At 36.1% G+C, this 22,239-nt stretch overlaps 1 protein-coding gene across 1 annotated transcript in view; it reads left to right on the forward strand.

The window, feature by feature from the left end:
• Positions 1–2,341: 2,341 nt before the first annotated feature.
• LOC134745611 (zinc finger protein 3) overlaps positions 2,342–22,239 on the forward strand; it is an 82,739-nt gene continuing 62,841 nt past the window's right edge. Inside the window, exon 1 of the mRNA XM_063679702.1 lies at positions 2,342–2,972. Coding sequence (XP_063535772.1) covers positions 2,888–2,972 — 85 coding nt within the window. The 5' untranslated portion in view covers positions 2,342–2,887. The remainder of the gene's footprint in view (positions 2,973–22,239) is intronic.

Here is a 22,239-nt window from a genome sequence, read left to right on the forward strand (position 1 = left end):
ATTTGCATAAGTATTGAAATGGACTAAGAGATCAGTGAGGGTTTTAAGTTCTTTTTTTGCATTACTTTATCTAGTTTCCTATTTAACATTATTCAGATCGGACGACACGATACAATACAATACAATACAATACAAATACTCTTTATTGCACACCTCAATAAAATATAACAATACAAAAGAAAACAGAAACACAAGCGGAGGTAAACAACAGGCGGTCTTATCGCCAAAAAGCGATCTCTTAGAACCTTTGGGTAGCGGAAATTAATAAATTAATTCATTATAAATTAATTAATTGGACGATGTATAAATGCAAATCATACACCAAAGACCGCCATGCTACTCTGTCTAAAGCAGTTTCTGTCCAGTCGACGGCGCCGAGTTCGCTGAGGTCTTTCTGCACTTCGTCTCTCCAGCGGTATTTACATAATAAAATTAAATATACAGAAGTACTACAGTACAAAAACGAAACTAAATTAATATACCTAGCCTAAACATAAAAATTAAATAGGCTCTCGAGGCATTGTACCAAAGATGCTGGCGACATTTCCTCGCTGTATCACAATGCTGATAAGACTTGCAAGTTTTAACAATTGTTAATTTTTATTATTGTTTTTTTTTCTAAGATCTCTAAATTATAAAGTATTATTAACTTAGCTAACTTAGCGGTTTCAATTCAAGTAATATTACATTTAAAATGGACCTAAAACAACAATTCTAATTCAAAATCACATCTGTCAGACTTTTGGATATGTGCATGACTTGTTGTATTGTACAGATGTAAGTAACTAGTTGATAAATCAATCAATAACATGAATATATATTATAACATAGTTTTTCAATAATGAATATATTCACCGTTTTTCTAATTCCTCCTATCAAGCTCCCATTTTGTTCCAAAAAACTACACGAGTTTCCTTTGTAACAAGAAAAAGGAAAAACCGAAATACTGACCGAATGCATCGGAGAATTCGACGAAAATCATAAATCGAAGAGTGGATATGCAAATCCCATGTCATTAGAACGTACGTAGCCTGAAAACCTTTCGTATCTATCATTCATTAGCAGTACTGGTACTAACCATGTAGATAAAAAAACATCATAAGTCTAGGAAAAACTGAGGCTTTTAAGTCCTTTTGGATTGACTAGGTGGAATCGTACACGACATTTTTTACAATCCTCCGCACAAAGACCGCCCCACAAGCAAACCGTATAAACACTGTCAATGTGTGAGTGAAAAAAATCCCACTGACCCCCCACACATAAGCGGCGCCGCGAAAAAATCACCGACACAAAGAAAGTCTACCGAAAACTTCAATACGAACTTTTACACGCACACTTTTATAACCCTCACACAGATGATATACGTACGAAAATGGTTGGTTTGTGTGCGTGGATGCAGCGCGTTGAGATGCAAGCTAAACTTAGATGCCGATGTGTGTGTGCTCACAGTTGCAAGATCCGAAAACTTGGTAGAGACGCATGTGCACGCAACTTGCAGCATTAACCCAATCCAAACCTAACCTTATGAAATATATATTAAGTCGAGTTTCGTTTGATGCTATTGGCATATAAGGCTTTTTGAGTGTGAAGCCTGCTGCGCGAGCGGGTAGTTTTCATATAAAACTTGGTGGCGCGAGATGCAACGAGCGGGATGGAGATAATGCATCTCTTTCGCCACCCGCCGCCCGCGGCAGGGGGAGGGGGGCAGTGTCGCGTTGATGAACATTTCTCTCGTTTTTCTTTATTTTTACGCGAATCGTTTTTAAAGGGTTTCGTCATAATTGCTAAGAGATTATGTTGACAGGGGTGTTCCTGGAGTAAACAAATACTATCACGTGTCTTGGGTTACATTTATTCGCTACGATAAATATTTTGAAATAAAAACAATTAAAAAAAAAAAAATTCTGAATTTTTCATGATCCTGCAACTTTTGTTACGGCTATGACGAATGCTTTTATTTATCCAAAAAACAGTAGAATTTTACTTTATATATATTCGCGGCTATATTTCTCAATTAATAAATAAAGTTTGAACAAAACGCAACGGTAACATTACACGTACAAACGTACATTGGCTAAAAGAAACAAAACGCTGAAAAAAAAACAACTCAAGTAAACACGCCGGTCGCGGAACGCGGGAAAACCTTTCCCGCCTTTTCTCCGAGACGTTTTTGCAAAGATTTCTAATGCGAATCTTATAAGAATAGGTACTTATATGTATATTTGTAAATATTATGTAGAAAGTAAGATTCTAACAGGAAAAATAACAGTTCAATGATAGTTCGATACATAAAAGAATGCTTTTGTTGAAAAGTCGCGCCCAGTTCAGTTCCAAACCAAAACCATTATTAAAATTGGCTTTTTAATGTACGTGCCGTTCGTGCACTCAGAATTTCACCGGCCAGTATTTTTAAATTTGGAAAACCTAGGATGATCCGTGTTTAGGCATATTTCAGGCGCATCCACAGCGAGGGGAAGAGAAAAAACAAAAAAACGTCCGGCGGGCGGCAGTTAGGCAGCAGCCACGGCGCGCGCCGGTCGCGTCCATCCTTCATATTATTTTATTACGTGTTTCATTTCGCGTAGCCTTTGGACGGCGCTAGTTTTGCGGCGCGAACGTGAAAATTGTGACTTTGGACCCTAAATCATGGAACCGTTTCACTCGACAAGCAAAAATTATTATCCCTCGGCAAAATTATTCAAAATAACCGCAACTATACGCAGTTCAAACTAGGTTTTCGTTTCTATATTTTTGTTTGACACAAACTACAGTTAAAGTTTTAGTTGGTATTTTTTTGTTTTTTTTTAACAAACCGGGAAGATGACACTGTAACCGACAAGGACTCGTACAACAAGAATTAAGAAGGAGAACAGAAGAGAGGTAGAAGATGGCGCTTGCATCCTCTGTGAGCTTGTACTACTCGATAGTGCAGCGGGCGGCAAGGCACTATTTAGAAGATTACTGTCATACAGGTAAGATTAGAAATAAATAGTTCGTTTTTTAGGAAAAAATCGCGTCTACAAATAAAAAATATTGTAGTAGCAAAACAAATATTTTAAAATTGTAAAGGTAAATAAAGTATTCAGAAAAAAAAACAACGACGTAAAGAAATGGATAAAAAATAACTTTAATAAGTCAAAAAAATCATCGATTAAATTAATGTTGTTACCCCCGAGGGCCCTGAGTGAAACACAAATTTTTTCACCAAACTAACCTAAAGAAAATAATAACTGTAAGACATCAAACAAAATCAAACCAAATACAATCCAAATGAACGTCATTAAATATTTATTATTCAAAATCATAATTTAAAAGTAAATTCTACCAGCTAACATAAGGAAACAACTCAAAATTTGCATCTGATTACTTTGCCGCACATGTGGATAAAATGTAACTTTCTCATCGGTATTTGAACAACCAACAGAGACTTTTCGTGAAAAGAGACTTGGTGAAAAAATATATGACGCGCTTTATGGCTCTACAAATAAGATCGTGTCAGATATTTCTGCGGCTTTCGTTGTGTAACATATTTTTGCAGGTAACCGTACAAAAGGTATACTTACTTAATTCATCCATTTCCATTTATTTGCCGTATATTTATAAATAAAATAAAAATCAAATAAAATCATTTATTGCAGACATCATTGATCCATATACCTAAAATATTTACAGTTCAAATTAAATAGGTACAAGTAAAAATGATAAAAAGTCATGATTAACTAATCAAATACTTACGAAATTCAGAAATAATGGATAATTTCCTAGAATAGAATTAAATTTATTTTTTTTCAAATTTTTTATGTTAATTATTCATACAAAAATGTACATATATTTTTATTTATTACCATTTAGCAGATTAGAAAAAAAAAACATTTAATGATTACTAAATTTTATAAATATTATAACATGATTGAAAAAAGTACAGAATTTACCGAAAAAAAAAATCTTTATTCAATTAAAAGACACAATAGCTCGTAAAAAAAGTAATAAAGTTAAACGAATGTAGTTTAAACTTAGCAACTAACTTGCCGACGGAACTTTAGTGTAATTAGCCGTTATGGTAACTATAACATATGTATGAATATGTATGAACGCGGAGCTCATCATAGTCATGATGAATGCTAAATTTTAATAATGACACCTGTTCACTGCCCGACTTTAGTTGCGATTTGAGACAAACATTCATATTGCAAGTCCAATAGCTAAACACGTTAATGGACCATATTTAAAAATCCCACATTTCAAGCCTCGTTGCCACTTCAGTCATAAATAATACTGCATAAGAGAAAAATACAAAAAAAAGTATTTTAATTTTACCTTAAAATAAAAGTGTACCCTAACCCCATAGAGGATTAATAATTCGATATAAAAACTATTTAATAAAAAATAAAGTACTGAAAAGGTTAAGCTTAAGTTAAGGTTAAACTTAAGCTTAGTGAAGAGTTATTTCGGTTGACTAAGGTGCCATCGGAAGTTGGGCTGCACGGCTAATTAGTATTATGCTAAGTAAGTTTAAGTTAAGTACTTAAACTAGATGTTTTAACCTGACCTATCTTTTACCAAAATACCACTGCGCAATAAATTTACAAATTTGAATTAGGCTGTAATAGGAAGCGGAGTTTTTTCCAATTTTAAAAATATGATAGGTATCACAATAAAAAATATACACCCTATAAAAGGAGAAATAATAAAGGAAATAAAGTCTGTCAAGCCAGTAGAAAAAAGCGGCAATTTTAAAAAAATTTGACGCTAAAGGTAATCGTCCCATAGAAAAATTTAATTTCCGCCTTTTCTACTGACAAAGTTGTTGACCGGCTATAGTACCTACCTATTCGAAAATGAAACGTAAAAAAAGTAAGTGTCACAATATACTACCGCTGCGCCATCGGCACTCAGCTGGTTATTACTTATAAAAAATGAAAATAAAGTAAGTACTTCTTCCCTCAATGCTAATATCAAACACGTTTAAAAAAAAAACATATTTATATGCGATCATAAAAATAATAATATGACTAATTGACTATTTTATTGCACTCAAACTTATAGAGACTTTTCTTAATTGCGTAATTTTAATAAAAAAAAAAACATATTTATATGCGATCATAAAAATAATAATATGACTAATTGACTATTTTATTGCACTCAAACTTATAGAGACTTTTCTTAATTGCGTAATTTTAATAAAAAAAAAAACATATTTATATGCGATCATAAAAATAATAATATGACTAATTGACTATTTTATTGCACTCAAACTTATAGAGACTTTGCTTAATTGCGTAATTTTAATAAAATATACATACATATAGTCACGCCTATTTCCCGGAGGGGTAGGCAGTCTACGGATTTCCACTTGCTACGATGGGTGAGGAAGCGCCTCATGCTGGACAATGAATGGCCACCTTTAGGCTAAATAATACAACATATTTTAAGATTGTGATTGTAACGCGATTCTTTTTAGTTTTAGCCGAGACTCAAGACGAAAGGTAAAAGTAATTGCTTTTATTTTTATTTAGCGTTAATGGTAACTTTTATTATAATTGAACTTTTTTTTCTAATATAAGCACCGCCCGAGTTAGTTTTTGCGATCATTGGGTAAAGAGTATTTATTAATATTAACAACTGTAGTTAGATCCCAGATTTGTAATAAAATGTAAGTACAAAGCGGAAATATCTTCTACACTATTTAAAAAAAAGTGATTCAATGAGTCGGTCTCTTTGGTATACCTAAAGAATATTCAAAATTATAGATTAATGTATTTTATAATAAAACAGTGATCACATATGCCCTCTGCATGCCCTATGTCCAAAAAAGTCGTGAGCAAAACAACACAATAATGATTATAAAAATAATCTGTAAAATATCGTGACTAATAAATAACTTAAAACCATAATAATATCAAAACCTGATGATACGTTTTAGTGTACAATACAATTGTGCACAAAAGCGTTAATTTAAGAAACTGTTGTATGATATAAAAGTTTACTTTTACTAAGTCGAGGAAGTAAAAATAGTAAATATCAAGAAATAAAAGTATCAAAACGGATTATATCGCGTATATTGAATTTATAATTGATCCCGACGTTTCGAACCCTTTACAGCTTTTTTCAGTCTTTTTCATTTAGTAAATATAAAGTTCAATAACTTTTCACTAAGATGTTATTTTGTAAACATTTAAAATTTATCAATTTTATAAAGACTTGAAAATAAAAGAGGAAAAATTTTGGGACACCTTTTACGACATCACAATTTGGTATGTAAAGACCATTACAGACGTTAAAGTGGAAATAAGAAGGAAGAGATGGAAGCTAAGAAGAACTTACGTTGACCAAGTAAAAAAAAGTAACCGTCGTACGTATCAGACAGTTAAAGAGAAGGTACATGATAGAGATAGGTACATACTTGGAAATTGCTTCACCAACAAGAACCCAGTTCTTAAATACATGCTGATGAAATATACTAACGGAACAATATCTTTTCCCAAAAGGACTATCATGACGAAAGTTTTTGAATCAGCTAGTAGCCTACAATTAGATTTTAACTTTTTAATATTGTCTTCGGTTACCGCGATTTAACTTTTTAATTCCTCGTCAAAGGCCTTAATTAAATGTGAAACATAACCTACGTAGTACAGTCAAATAATGTAATTTCAGCACCATTTCGTACCTTGTCACAGTGACAATCAATATTAAAGTCACTTGGGACCTCATACTATGATCACTGTGACAAGGTACGAAACCTGGTACCTACTGAAATTAAATTCCTTAACCACTTTTACAAATCGCACTCTATATAGAATGATCATATTCCACTAATTTTTCATTTCTCATGCTCTGAAAGAGGGTCATTGTTGTTCTAAAAGGTGCGCAGAAAATGATACGTGTCTGCACTAGAGCATTTTACGTTCGAAGTACGATATTTTTAATTTTTTTACGATAAGCAATTGAAATTTGAGTTTAAATGGATTTGTTATACAATTTCCATTGTGATACTTGACTCTCCATTCCATAAATAACGATACTTTTGCCTGAATTTTTAATTGAAAGTTCCCTCAATAAATACTATAAAAATGTATTATTCGTCATGTTTTTGAAAAAACACATGCATTTTACTTTCCTCGTATTCGAAATGAAAAGTAGAGTGTTTAACTCGGGTGAAAGGCATCATTTCTGCCTCGGACTATTGGCGCTCTCACTGCGTTCGAGCGCCAAGACACCTCGGCAGAAATGAGTGCCTTTCATCCCTTGGTTAACAATCTACTATTGCTTTTAAATTGAATCACGTCCCGCCGGCGTCACCCAACAAAAAGCAACAATACTTTTAATTATTTTACGATAAATTAGATCACGAAGAAAGTACAGTGCTTAAAAATTCAATTAGTTGTTTGTAATTACATAGTGGACGGAAATTAATTGCTAATGTTTTAAAATATTTTTTAATATTACAGAGCGTCCAACTTACTTGATCTTTCTTGTTTTTCATATAACATAATATGTACCTACCTAATTAAAAAGTTTCTTTTAGTAGGGTAATAATTATTCTTTTACTTTAGGACATATACTAATTGTAATTAATGTAAGCAATTACTTATAATTAAGTTAAACAAAAAAAAAAGTTTTTTAAAATTTACGTACAAATAAAGCACGTTCTTGAAGTACTTTCAACGCCCGGCTAGTCAATGCGTTTTATATGTTAATTCAATGCATCTTCAAATGTAGGCCATGCAACTCGTATTTGGGCGCTTTAGGTAAAAATTTATGCCCGGCGAGAATGATCATTTTCAGTTTTTAGTCTAAGTACTTATATCTAAAAAAGTATCAAAAAGTCAAAGAGCTGGCGCGGGATAGGGAAAGCTGGAAGATACTCCACCGACAAGAGAATAACTCTTAAGTTAATGATGATGATGATGATGACTTATATCTAAACTCGTAATAGTCGTATGATATACCATTATAGGACACTATTTCCAAACACGGCGGGCATTCTTCCCAGCAGTTATGTTTTTTTTTTTAATTGAAAAAAGGTAATAAGCATTTGTCCACAATCTCACCCGATGGACCAGTAACGTTCCATTCGTACATTGTATGTAAAAAAAATTACTTCCCGACACTAAAAGTGGAGCAAAATTTTCTTCTAAGCGACGTTCAGAAATAAAAGCTAGCACTTTCGTTCAGCACATTCCGCCGACCGGCTAGTACGTTTATATGCAAATGTATTGCATCTTAAAATGTCAAGGTCAGAATGCACGTAATTGGGGGACTTGTTTCTGCACTTTATTGCATTGTTAACGATAAGTTTAAAGGGAAATAAATTGGCAGATTGGTACAAGGAGGGGAGTTTATTTGTATGTTGCACAGTTAACTGGTCATTGGTCAATCTTTTACGCATTAGCATATGTCTACGAATGTCCGGTTGAGTTTAGAACCTTCGGAAAAAACCGGACAAGTGCGAGTCGGACTTGCCCACCGAGGGTTCCGTACTTTTTAATATTTGTTGTTATAGCGACAACAGAAATACATCATCTGTGAAAATTTCAACTGATACAACCTAACTACTGACTGGGTGTCAGTTTTGTAACGGTCCATACAGCAAAATGTATGTGAAGATGTGTTACAAAACTGAAATTCTTAGCCAAGGCGAGTAGGTTTATTTAAATTTATTAATGCATAATGTTTATGTGACATCACATCACACAGTCGCCGTCAGATACATTGGAGCAGCCAAGGTGCTCAGGAAGATATTTCTGTGAACCTTGGCCGCTCCGTTATATATGATGGCAACTGTACCGTCAGTATCAATAGTAGCGGATGAAACAGCGTAGGTACCAAAAGTATCGCCATCCTGGAATTATTTTGGAATTATATTCCTACAGTTCGGGTTTTAAAGTATACCTATATGTAACACAATTAATTGTTCTACATATAGGTATACTTTAGAACACGAACTAATTGTTCTATACTACAAGGACTTAATCTTTTTGTTAAGCTATAAAAGAATGGTAGGTAGATACTTTTGACACGTAGTCCAATCCGTTACTTCTGATGCCGGTACTACGTACTTTTGACGCGTAGTCTTACTAATTTTGATTCTGACTACACTGCCTATACATTAGAATAAATCATAATAAAATGGGATGCAGACAGACGTACCGATTAGGGGGCTAAGTAAGGCAGTGACTCGCGTTTTTGCCGCGGGAGTAGCGGCGCGTGAGATTGACTGCGCGCGCGCCGGCTCAGTTTGAGATGCGTTCATATGGCGAGGCGCCTGTTTGAGATACTCCAGTCATAGCACTGAGGTCTGTTCATCTGTATAACAACATGAGTGCAATCAAAATACTTGAGATGCGCTGGTCATTTATTTAAATTTTAACACCGTGCACCGCACCGACATTAAGGACCCAAGAGGGGTCATACTAAGCGAAGTCAAAGTTTTTAGGCTTGCATTTTGGACTAACACTACTCTGGATCTCAAATGGTCTGAAATAAATCATTTATTTTTATTTTTCATACCTAATAGTCAGCATAGTTCTTAATTCGTAACAGGGGGCCAATTTTTGAATTTCGATCGCTCGATTTCGTCACTCGAAATTCTGTTGAAAAAGATGAAATGCTATTTCTGAAATCGAGCGATAGAAATTGAGAATCGAATGGTATTGAAAAATCGTATTCAATTTTTTAGAAATAGAAATAGAAATACTTTTTTTGGTGTAAAATATAAAACTTAACCTATTACATCTTATTCTAATATATTCTAACACCAAAATGGATGCCACTCAGCATATGCCGATGACTAAGATATTTAGCCATGGCGCTGGTTTTCAGGGCAACCAGGGGAAACACAATTAAATTAAAAACAAAACTAAGCTAACATGTGGGAGAAAGTGGGTTTGTGCTTTGAACAATTAGAGAGTAAGTGAACTACTGGTACTTGTTTGTAAACTTAAAACATGAAACAAACTTAATAACAAAAAAATATAATAATAACATCTAGCACCGTACGTCATTTCATGTGTTGGAAGTTTGAAGATCAATTATAGCTATTTATGCAACAAGTGCGGAAAGTGTATGATTTCCGACGAGTGGAATTTTATTCACGAGCGAGCAAAGCGAGCGAGTGTTTAAAGGAATACGAGTCGGAAATCATCTTTACGCACGTGTATCATACAATGTTTTACTATGCATTGTGCGAGTAAATAAAAAAACATATCATGGCAAATAAGTTTAATTATTAAAAGGAGTGTTTTAAATCGACACGAGTTGCAAATTACCTATTCGCACGTGTATCGTACAACGTTTTACAGTACATATGGCCCTTTAAACTTTCGACATATGCACGAAAAGTGCTCTTTTCCGCACTAGTGCGAGAAAGTAGCACCATATGTACTGTAAAAAAAATTAAAAACAAAAAGCACTAGTGCGGAAAAGTAGTACTTTCCGCATGATATGGCTCCGTAGGAAACGCAGTTTTCGAGCACATGCATTGTAATAGTTATTTGTTATACAAGGGTGCAAAGTTGTATTTTACCTGCGAGTGTGGAATTGAAACACGAGCAAGCGAAAGGATTCTATAGTTGAACCACGAGCGAAGCGAGTGGTTCTAAAATAGAATCCTGAGCGTAGCAAGTGTTTCAACACACGAGAAGTAAAATACATTTGCACCCGTGTGTAACACAAAACTTTTCCCCTCACTATAGCGAGGAAAGTGCAACATCCACAGGCGTTAGATCATTTTCATCACTGGAATCACTCATTTTTTTACGATATTATAACAGAAAACACTAGAAATTCTGATTTTTACGCGAGTCGGTGAGAAGAACAGTAAAAATTTTGTTGACATTTCTGTTCTGACCATGAATCTAGTATAACTGGATCGGTCATGAGGAGTGGGGGAAAATGACCGAACGGGATAGTCTTATGTATCTTTCAGTAGGAGTAGCAGAGAAAGCGCTGTTATTGTTTGTCCTTGTCATAGTTTCACTTTTCCACCGCTGCCACAACCGAGGTTGTGGCAAACAAATATGTACGTGACATGTCATGTTTGTTCGTTGCTTGTTTAATTATCGTTGTTTTGTATGAAATTGTGCTTTCTCATATGAAATATAGTGATGGTTAGCGTTTCGAATGCTTGAACTTTGATAAAATACTGGTGAATTGTTCTGTAATCGGCTGTAATAGCCGCTCTGAGCAAAAATATGAGATCATAACCTTTCACACGTAAGTACGGTATTTTACACCTTCCTCTTAACGCAATATGTGAGAATAACATCGTAAAATTACGTTACACTCAAAGCAATGTAGAATCAAACGATTTCAATAAAAATATCACAATTATTTACGCAAATTAACAAAACATTATTTGTAAAATTATCCGCCCAAATTACGTAGGTAGGTAGGAGTCTGAGGTCAGCCATTTTTAAACTTCTTCTTAATTTAGCTGCATAACAATCATGTTAGGGATACCAGATGAAAATATCATAATTTTATGGGTAATTTTGACCTCAAAGTTTTTTCGTACTTCTAATTCCAAAAAATAAATAAACAAATGTTGTGGAGATTAAATGTGGTGTACATTAATTGGTGTGATTGCGATTTGTGATTTCTTTAAATTAAAACCCATAATACATTTTATTTTACGTTTTATTTACTAAACATGTTTAGTTTTGTACCACCTGCGCGAATTATAGGAGGTATTTCATTGTTTATACGCCTAAAAAGAACGGCCCATTGTCATTTTATTTAACAATTTTTTAATACCGTCAAACAAGCTAACTTTGCCTCCAGGGTAATCGCCCCAACGTGATATCAAATATTGGGGTAATTTTTACCAATATGGTATCCCCACGTTTATGACGTCATCTATGTCTATCCCTTACGGGCGCACGCGTATAGCTGGTCTATGTAATGCTAGGTCTATGGTTCTGACGTATGAAATGTCAACGATGCGTTTTGAAATTGCATCGACTCAACTTGTGCGTTCAGAATTATATTTAACATCATTACAAAAAATCTAACGTTTCTTATGGAATTTTAAGGTTTATGACTTAAAATTATTAAATAAAGCTAAATTTGGTATTTTTTATTAGATTCTCAAACCATTTATTTAATGATAATTAATATCGAACGAACCATTATCATGAGCGTTTTACGTTTTGTTATCTGTCAATCTACTTAAACACGCTCCATCCAAGGTCAAATTACTTTCCCCACTAGTGGATAAAATGCGTTTTTCCCCGCTTGTTTTAAAGGATAATAGACTGCTTTCCGAGCTAGTGAGGGGAAAAATACTTTTTAATCTTACTTTTAAAAGTGTAGAATTTAAATGGCTTGTAGTCTGAATAGTATTGAAGAGAGCCAATAGCCTCCTGTTTACCTTCTCAGTGGTAGTGTAGAAAATTATGGGGTGGTCATGGGTAGGTCATGGTTTGACCATGGGTTGGTCATGTGGTGGTCATGGGGTCAGCCATGGGCTGGACATGGGTTGACCATGGGGTGGTCATGAGATTGGCGATGGGCTGGTTATGGGATTCGCCATGGGATAGTCATGGGATTGGCCATGGGGTGGTAATGAGGTTGGCGATGGGGTAGTCAAGGGATCAGCCATCGGGTGGTTATGGGTTGGCCATGTGGTTGGTCATGGGAGCTGCCTTGGAAGTAGTCATAGTAGCTTAGCTTACCGACAAGCATCGGCAAGTCCATTCTATACTACTGAAAGTGCTCTTTCGAGAGTTTCGAGTGATCTCAAAAATACGTATTCTTAAAGTTCATGCGACAATAAAAAAAAATATTTATTTTTTTATTTTAATAAAAGTGAATTGTTTTGTGTGCGATTATTTTCGACTACACGCTTTCGATTTCGAGCGGGAGAATTTCAAAAATTACCCCCCAGCCCGGCAAACCGCAGAAATAAGGCTGAGGCTGTGACTGCTCCAGTAGTTCGACTGATAACTGACAATTTGCGGATTTACCTAACATTCTAAACCTAGTTCGCTAGCTTGTAAAATTAGGCTTTCTAATTTCGCGAAGGCATTTTCTATAAAGCGAGGTATGATAAGTAGTAAGTAGTGCTACTAGTGCTCGACCGACGTTCGATTTCGACGTAAAAACCATGTTTTTGCCATGGCGGTTTCGGCCTAAAAACTGCCGAACCTTTCGGCCGCGCTAAACTGAAACGGTGTTTTCGGTAGTGAGTTTTTTTTAGAGCAAAACCGAGCCTTCGGTTTCGGCATAAAATTCGGCTTTGGTCAGACACTAATGGTAAGTTATAAGATGTTTTATGGTCACAGAAATCATGTCAGTAAACATGTCATTCAACGAGTGCCATTCAAACTATTAAAAAATCTCAAGTAATAATTGAACCATTTTAACAATTTTGGTATCTCGCGAGGCACTGCGAGACTTAGGTATAATATCCGCAAACCAAACTACCGACGGGTATTGTAAAACTTAATTCACACTTGCATATGTGAAAGACATGGTATTTAATAATATGATCTATAACAATATCGGTGCAAGCGCGAATTGCGAACATCTATTCTAATCAATATCAGAAGTCTGAAAGCCCCCATGCTCACGTGAAGGCCCATGTATGTATGTAAACACATACATACATAGGTACCTATCAGGCCCATGCGCGCGCGCGCAGTTTACAAACATTCCCGCCATATCCGCTGATACGTTTAATGGGCTGCTTAGCGTTATGCGACAATCGTGATAAGTACTGTAAATTACCGATAACCTGGGTGCTTAGCCAAGTTCCGTTTCCTCTAATATTTGTAATAGTTCACTTTTGCCTAAATTTTGCACAAAACTTGTCTTTTTAGAGATATATCACTAAGAAACTGTTCACTTAGTGACATTTGGAGGTTAACCTCACACGAGTATCACTTACACAGTTTTTACTTTTTTGAACTTAATCTTTTGACGTATTTAAGTCCACACGCGTATAACGTTATTTTCTCGTCGCCATTGTTATATTTTGGAGCCAAATAAAACTGTAAATTAATTAATTACGGTTTATTAATAGCTATACACATGCGTTCCGTTACATGGCATGAATGACAGTTCATGTCTCAGTGTTGCCACTGTAAACTCTTTTTTTATTTTTTTAAATCTTTATTTAGGAAAAAAGGCCTTCGTCGCTGAGCGACGATGCCGGCCTCATAAGAATTACATAATAATTATGATCTATGTCTACACTTTTACAATTTTTGTAACTGTAAACTCTGTGACAGGGTATTACAAGGAACAGCAACCGAAACTTAAGTAATGTATTCGATTGTCCTTTGTCGATCCAATTGTCATATTGGCTACGGCCCCTGATACACTTCAAAAAGGTTTTAAGTTTAAGGTATCGGCTAGCATGTGATACGTTTACCATCGGGGTGCCCAGCTTAGATGACAATCGCACATAACGAAAAGAAAAAAATGTAACGGAATGACAGATGCTACGAAAAGTCACGTGACTATTTACTAGAATTAAATGGGCCTCACGGCAAAGCCGCCGAAGCCGTGAAGCCGTGAGGTCCCATTTATAAGGCCAAAAAAGGAAAAGGTTTAATAGCTTTCCTGTGTGTCATGCTTCAAAACTTGTATCACCGAATCAGGCGTGTCACCAAATAATGCGAGTTTACCCTACTTCAGCTTAGAAATATAGCGTCCGTCGATAGCATAAATGATCCAATTCCCAGTCAACATCCGACCTTTATTGTCGAATTTCACTGACTCAAAACTCAAAGGTCAGTTACTACCTACACTTTGTCAAAAGAGACGCATGATATATATCTTTATTGCGTGACAAACTCTAGTTCTAACTCTCAAGTTCACGCGTATAACTAGGTATTATACTTCAGTTTACAAACAGCATCCGTTGATAGCATAGGTTGTATTGCGCTGATTATGTTGACTTCCGGCCGTTATTGACGAATTTTACTGACTCAAAACCCAAAAGTCAGTTTAATTCTAACACGTAAGCTCACGCATAGTTACTTGAGTTTACAAATAGCGTCGGTTGATAGCATTAATGGTTCTATTGCGCTTATTATGTAGCAAACTTCCGACTGTTATAGAAGAACTAAGTCCTAGTCCTAGTCTAACTAAGGCCTAGTCTTACTAAGATGGCATATAGACGAGAAATTCGGACGGGCACTGCCGTGGCGGGGTGGCCTAGGGGTTCATGGCGTTAGCCGCGATAGCTAAAGACGCCGGTTCGAATTCGGCCTTCACCACTGGAGGGCTTCGTCACTTTTTCTTTAATATATGACATCTATTACAGTTTTTAATTTATATATAGTAGTGTGACTACTTGAAAAAAAAAAAAAAAAACAAAATCAAAATATTTAATAAAATAATTTGATTTGTTCCCAAACTTGTTATAGAAGAACTTTACTTATTTAAAAGCAGTTACTACACTTAGTCAACAGAGACGGATGATACGTGACACACTCTAGCCTCACGTGTAAGCTCACGCGCCTCCAGCGGTGTCAGCATGGTTGCATTTTTATCACCTGTCACTATGCCTGTCACTTTCGCACTTACATACTTGTTAGAACGTGACAGGCATGGTGACAGGCGATAAAAATACTTCCGTGCTAAGCCCGCAGCTTACAAACATGGCATCCGCTGATAGCATTAACAACCCGATTGCACTTATTATGTCGAGAGCTTCCGACAACTTTATTTACTCAAAAGTCAGTAGTGAAAAGAAACGGATGATATATATAATAATAATAATAATAAATTATTTATTTGGCAGGCAAGAAACCCAATTTTTACAATTTACAAATAAACAAAAAATACAGTACAAAATACTAAAACTTACAACCTAAAACAATGAAATAAAACATTTACAAACTTATGGATTAAAGATGGCCGTTCTCGGACCGGTGCAGTTTTCGCCAATGTTTGTTAAATTCGTCACTGTAGTCTTCAGCTACCAGTGACAGAATTTCATTGTTAGAGGCTAGCAGTCTCGCCCGGAAGGCAGCCGACCTGGCTCTCAGAATGGCGAAGAAGTCAGGGACTCTCGCGTCCGCAAACATGCCCTTCGCACTGCAGAAACGCGGTAGTTTCAACAGAATACGAAAGGCGTTGTTGTACTGTACCCCCAGCGCGTTGAAGGAGTGCCTGGTGTACCCGTTCCAAAGCTGATATATCTTTATCAGGTGACAAATTCTAGCATCACGTGTAAGCTCACGCGTAGGTAAACACGTGGTACCTTAGGTACTTTAGTTTACAAACAGCGTCGGTTACCATTGCATTAATGGTTCTATTGCGCTTATTATTCTGAGGACTTCCGACTGCTATTGAGGAACTTTACGGATATATAAATAAATAAATATTAAATATAATAAATATTATAGGGACATTCTTACACAAATTGACTTAGTCCCACGGTAAGCTCAAGAAGGCTTGTGTTGTAGTACTTAGACAACGATATACAATATAATATTTATACAAATACTTAAATACATATTAAACATCCATGACTCAGGAACAAATATCTGTGTTCATCACACAAATAGATGCCCTTACCGGGATTCGAACCCAGGACCATCGGCTTCACAGGCAGGGTCACTACCCACTAGGCCAGACCGGTCGTCAAAATCTTCGGATATGTATGCAGTGCAGTGTTGCACTTTATTGCATTGAGCCGTTAATATTTGTGCTGTAATTGTGATTTAGGTGTTTTGGACGACTACCTACTTTTTTTTTACAAGCCTAATTTAGTGTCCCACTGCTGGGCAAAGGCCTCCCCTCGCTTCCTCCACTCGACCCTGTCGTTTGTAGTTTCCCGCCAATCCGGATAAAATGCGTCCAAGTCGTCCCGCCATCTCCTTTTCGGCCTACCTGTACCCCGGCCAGCACCAGCTATGGTGTTCCGTGGGTCCCACTCGGTAACTGTCACACAAAAATAACTCAGTTTGCAGCAAATTACTTTGCCACTCTAGAGAATAAAATGTAACGAAGAATAAATAATTAAAGATAGCCTTTCCAAGCTTTTGACTATCTATACTCATATTATAAATGCAAAAGTGTGTGTCTGTCTTGCTGTCTGTGTGTTGGTTACCTCTTCACGCTTAAACCGCTGAACGGATTTAGTTTAAATTTGGCATAGAGATAGTTTAAGTCCCGGGGAAGGACATAGAAAATAAAATATAATAAACGGACTTAATTTATTCTTAATAGTTATAATGTTGTACCGTCAAGCAATTTAATTTCAGTACCATTTCGTACCCTGTCACAGTGACAATAGTATGAGATCCCTCGCGACTTTTATATTGATTGTCACTGTGACAAGTAAACATCGGCGGCTCGTGGCATTTAGGTAGCATTTGACGTTTCTGATAGACTAGTGATGTAACCGTGTTTTTACAAGTAAGTTTGAATAAGTTACAAGTCGAACAAAGGAAACCAATTAGAAAAAATATTTTCAATAATTTAATTATTAGTGAATTACCAATGAACACTGAAACTTAGTGTTAGTGAACTATCAGTGATTAGGGAAAGTTAATTTTAGTGAACTATCTCGAGGGGAAGGCATATAGTGTATTGAAATATGAGGGTACTCCCACAAAACCAGTCTGGATTTGTCAGGTACGTTAGCACATGTGCTCTCCCGAATTTCGGTGATAATATCGCGATATAATAATATGACATTATTATTTTTATGTGTATCTGCGTTTACTATCGGGTCTTTCGAGCCCGGTCATTTATAAGGCGTGCGTGGGGATATAGATCCAACACGTAGAGGCTGTTTGGAGAGATTTGATGTCATGTAGAACGCCTACTGGAAACCATTCACGGGTACATCAATAGATACCCGTGAACCGATTTCAGCAGGCATTGGAAGCTATTGTAGAGAATATGGACAGAGTACTGGTCTATGGTTTAAATTTGGGTGGAAATAAGACTGGGCTATTGCAAAGAAGTCCGGACACCTGCCATAACATTGCTTGCACAAGTTATCGAGGCAGGTGGTGACTCGCCACTCGTTAGATGGGCACCTGATGCGCCATCGTAAAGACGGCCAGGCGCAACACCGGCGTGAGCGGCTCAGGGGTGTCGAGAGGTGTGCTGCGCTTTCTCCGAAGTTACTCGCGGCGTTATGCCCTTTAACACTTCCACCCCTGGAGCATATAGCTCTTACGACTCCCCTCTGGACGGCCAATGAAGGCAAGCCAGAGCTGTGAGAGTCCTGCGGTCCCCTTGAGGTCCACTCCGACCGACGAAGACACGCCGGAGACGGAGACCCTGACCGACTCTCTGGAGCACTCGGGTCCGTGGGGTCGTCACTCCCCAACAGCTCGCCACAAGCTGCCCTGCGGGCTTATTATTATTATTTCATTTTAGACAGGCAGCTGATGCTGGTATGTCTAAATCATAGTTCACTTAGCACATATCTCTTAGCACATTCGTGATATACAATTAATATTTGTTCTAAATTATTACAAGTTATTCTACGTCTTCTATCTGTGAAAATCCACTTAACGTCAGAAGTAGCGGAGATGATACATGACGTTTCTTGTCAATTATGTAGTTTTCAAAAGTTGACATATGTCACAGTTAAGGTAATATGTGAGATGTCTCATCACTAGTGCTACCTAAATGCCACGAGCCGCCGATGTCTAGTGACAAGGTACGAAATCTTACTGAAATAAAATTCCTTGACTTGTACCTTAGGAGTTATCCATTAATTACATCACACGTTAAGGGGGGGCCAAGAAAATGTGACATGTTGTGACAAGGGGGAGGGGGGAGTCACAAACTTTGTGGCGTCACATTAACTTATTTAAATTAGTTTATTCGCTGTACAGTTAAATAACAAGTTTTTGGAACGATAAACGTTTAATTTTCTTTCCTAATCTTTTTTGGGTTATAAAATTACTAATATTTCTTTTGTCAAAAATATTTTGATAAAATAATAATAATACTTAATTCGATTTGCCGATTTCATTGAAAAAATGTGACGTCACACCAGGGGGGTTTGTCAAATGTGACCAAGTGTGACAAGGAGGGGGGGGGAGGGGTCAAAACATCTCGAAATTCGTATAACGTAATTAATAGATGAACCCTTACCAATTATTTCCAAGCAATCACATTTCAAAAAGCTGTCCAATTATAAATAAAATATCATGTCCTTGTAACACACAACACACCCTACGCAAAAAAACTCTCAAACTCACAACAAATAGAAAACAAAGGCACTTATATTAATCCCATCTCTCCCCCGTAAGGAGGGTGCACACTCGTGAAATAATAATGCGGGTGGGACGTTCAAGGTCGGCGGTCAAGGGCATCATGCCCTATTTCGCAGGTTGCAGTGTGCATACGGATTAATTATGCAAAAATGATTTATAGGGTTTAGTACCTCGAACGGAAAAAACGGAACCCTTATAGGATTACTTTGTTGTCCGTTCGTCTGTCTGTCTGTCAAGACCCTTTTTCTCACGAACGCGTGGATATCAAGCTGGAATTTATATCAAATGTAAATAAATTTAAATAACTATTTATTTATAGCAATTAGTTTAATGTTTTACTATCTTATTAATATTGTGTCTAGATTAAGCCTTAGTTTGTAGTTAGTAGTTTCTTACTAAATGATAGTTTTTAATTGTAACAAAGTCTGATATTTAAATTATAATTGGTTCCCCGCGATACAGGCACTGCCTAGTGCGGAGACCCCTGGAATGTCTGTAACCTTTAGCTGAAAATAAATGATCTTTATTCTTTATTATTCTTATTCTTACTGCTGTACACGACCTTAATTTTGTTTCGACATCAATTTAGACGAACTTTAGCCCCTAAGGCACAGGTGCTTACCTAGTTTAGGGGTCGAAAGTCTGACTTCTCCATACTGTCATGTTTGTACAAACCATTGTGTACTTGTTTATTATGTAACGTGCTCCTTATGTACAATAAATATTTTTTATTATTTTTTTTTATTATTAAATACTCAGGTCTACTCTCCCTTGGAGCTGTGAAAAAATCAAACTTCTAAGCCAACGCAATCAAAAAATACAACCCTTTATGCCGCAAATTTCCGCAAATTTTCCCGTGAACTCAGAATCTTGAAATTTGGTACGAAGCAACGTCTTATAGCACAGATAAAGGAAAAATTGCGAAAACCGTAAATTTTTAGTTACATCATACAATAAAAATATTTTTTGTACGGAACCCTCGGTGCGCGAGTCCGACTCGCACTTGGCCGGTTTTTTTTCTAAGTTCATATCTTGTATATCAATCATAGAGCTAGCGCTACCACAGATAACATGTCTAAGTCTCTTACATTTAAAATTTTGAATATTTAGACGTGAAATTTTCCAAACCCAGATAGCTATCTGAAAGATGCTTGGTTCAGTCCCAAATCATCATCAAATTTCTTTCATTATAATAATATTAAACACGATTAGCGATTATAAAAGCGATTGCAGGAGAGGAATGGAGAAAGAGTGCAATGGACAGAGAGGCCTGGTATAAGCTGGAGGAGGCCTGTACCCAAGAAGGGGTTCCGATCACTGGTAGTAGTTAAAAAAGAAAAAAAGTTACAAACTAGAATTTAGATAAAAAAATATACTTAATCAAAATGCATGTAAAAATTTGTTGATTGCAAATAAATGGGCTTTATTATTATTATTTTAATATTATTAAAACAAGACTAAAAATACAGACAATTAGATTAAAAACTTAGAAATTGAAATATTACTAAATGCTAATTCAAACATGTCATTAAAATAATAAAACAATTATAAGCTCTTATTTTTTGGAGTTATGAAATAAAAATTGCCGGCAACACATTTACATCGTAATTAGGTAGTTATTTAATCTAAATAGCTATTAATTTTAATGCCCCGTTTGATACGGTGAGTAGTTACTATAATTTCGTAGATCAAGTTACCTAACTTGCTATACCTATACTCTATAGTCTATAGCCATGACAATTTGGTCCATTTAGTCATTTATTCAAAACACACAACAAGACACATATTTAATTACATACACACATAATAATAACACATAAACAATATTTAGACACATATTTTATTTATTTATTTTTATTTATTCAAGAGACATATTTATATACTTATTACAGGGCTACAACAGTTGTTAAAGAATGAGATATCCATGTTATAACATAAAATTACGTAAATATTGTGAATATCATAAGTATTCAATTTTCGTTGGGACTGTATCATTTAAAGTTCCAAAAACATTAAAAAAGATTTGCTTACTTATTCAAGATTTCTTCATTTCAATAGGTATCATCACTATAAGATAAAGCCAACTCAAATGTACTTCATTGTCATTTGTATTTATATCTGAGATTCATTATATGTATATCGTGTAAATTTATTCATGTAATAACAATTAGAAATACATATAAAACTTAAAAAACTAAAAATAAATAAAACTAATCTTAAAATAAATACCTAAAAACTAATCCCCTGCGGCACGCGGCATGGTGCCGTAGATGCTGGCAGCATTTCCTCGCTGTATTGCAATGCTTACTCTTTGTGCGAGGAAGCTGCCAGCTCTACGATCACCAGTGACGTCTATAATTTTTTTAGCCAATTGCTTAAATAATGAAGACGCATTCGGACCCCACGGGCCAAGGGTCTCGACCCCAAAAGGTACGAAATCGTATTCGGGGCCGAGACCCCGATTCATTATATTAAATCGATATTTGTGATGAATTATTAAGAAGTAGCATTATGTACTTTTTTTATATATATATGAAAACATTTATTTACATACAAGATATATACAGTGGTACTACGTAAACGAAATTAATAACTAGCTTAAATCTAAAATAGGCCCTTGAGGCATTGTACCAAGGATGCTGGCGGCATTTCCCCGCTGTATCGCAATGCTGATACGTTGTGCGAGAAAGCCGCCAGCTCTTCGGTCACCAGTTACGTCAACCAGACGCTTCGCGATTTCTGCAAACAACTTATGCGCGCTGGGACCCCATGGACCTAGAGTTTCAACTCCAAATGGAACGAAATGATACTCTCTACCGAGGCTCTTATATTTATTACGTTTTAAAATTTCGGCGCTTTCCGCCGCTCCGCCCGCTTTTACATTAGTCCGTTGGAGGTGGGACGGTGCCAGTGTGTCTACGCAGGTAGCATCCCACACCAACATCCGTCCCAAACTCCAAGGAACCAAGGACATCCCATCGGGCCTCTTGCCATCATCTCTGATAAAACTTAACATTTATGTACTTAGTTACTGGTAACTACA

The sequence above is a fragment of the Cydia strobilella genome, chromosome 11 (assembly GCF_947568885.1).
Source record: "Cydia strobilella chromosome 11, ilCydStro3.1, whole genome shotgun sequence".
In the NCBI taxonomy this organism is placed as follows: Eukaryota; Metazoa; Arthropoda; class Insecta; order Lepidoptera; family Tortricidae; genus Cydia; species Cydia strobilella.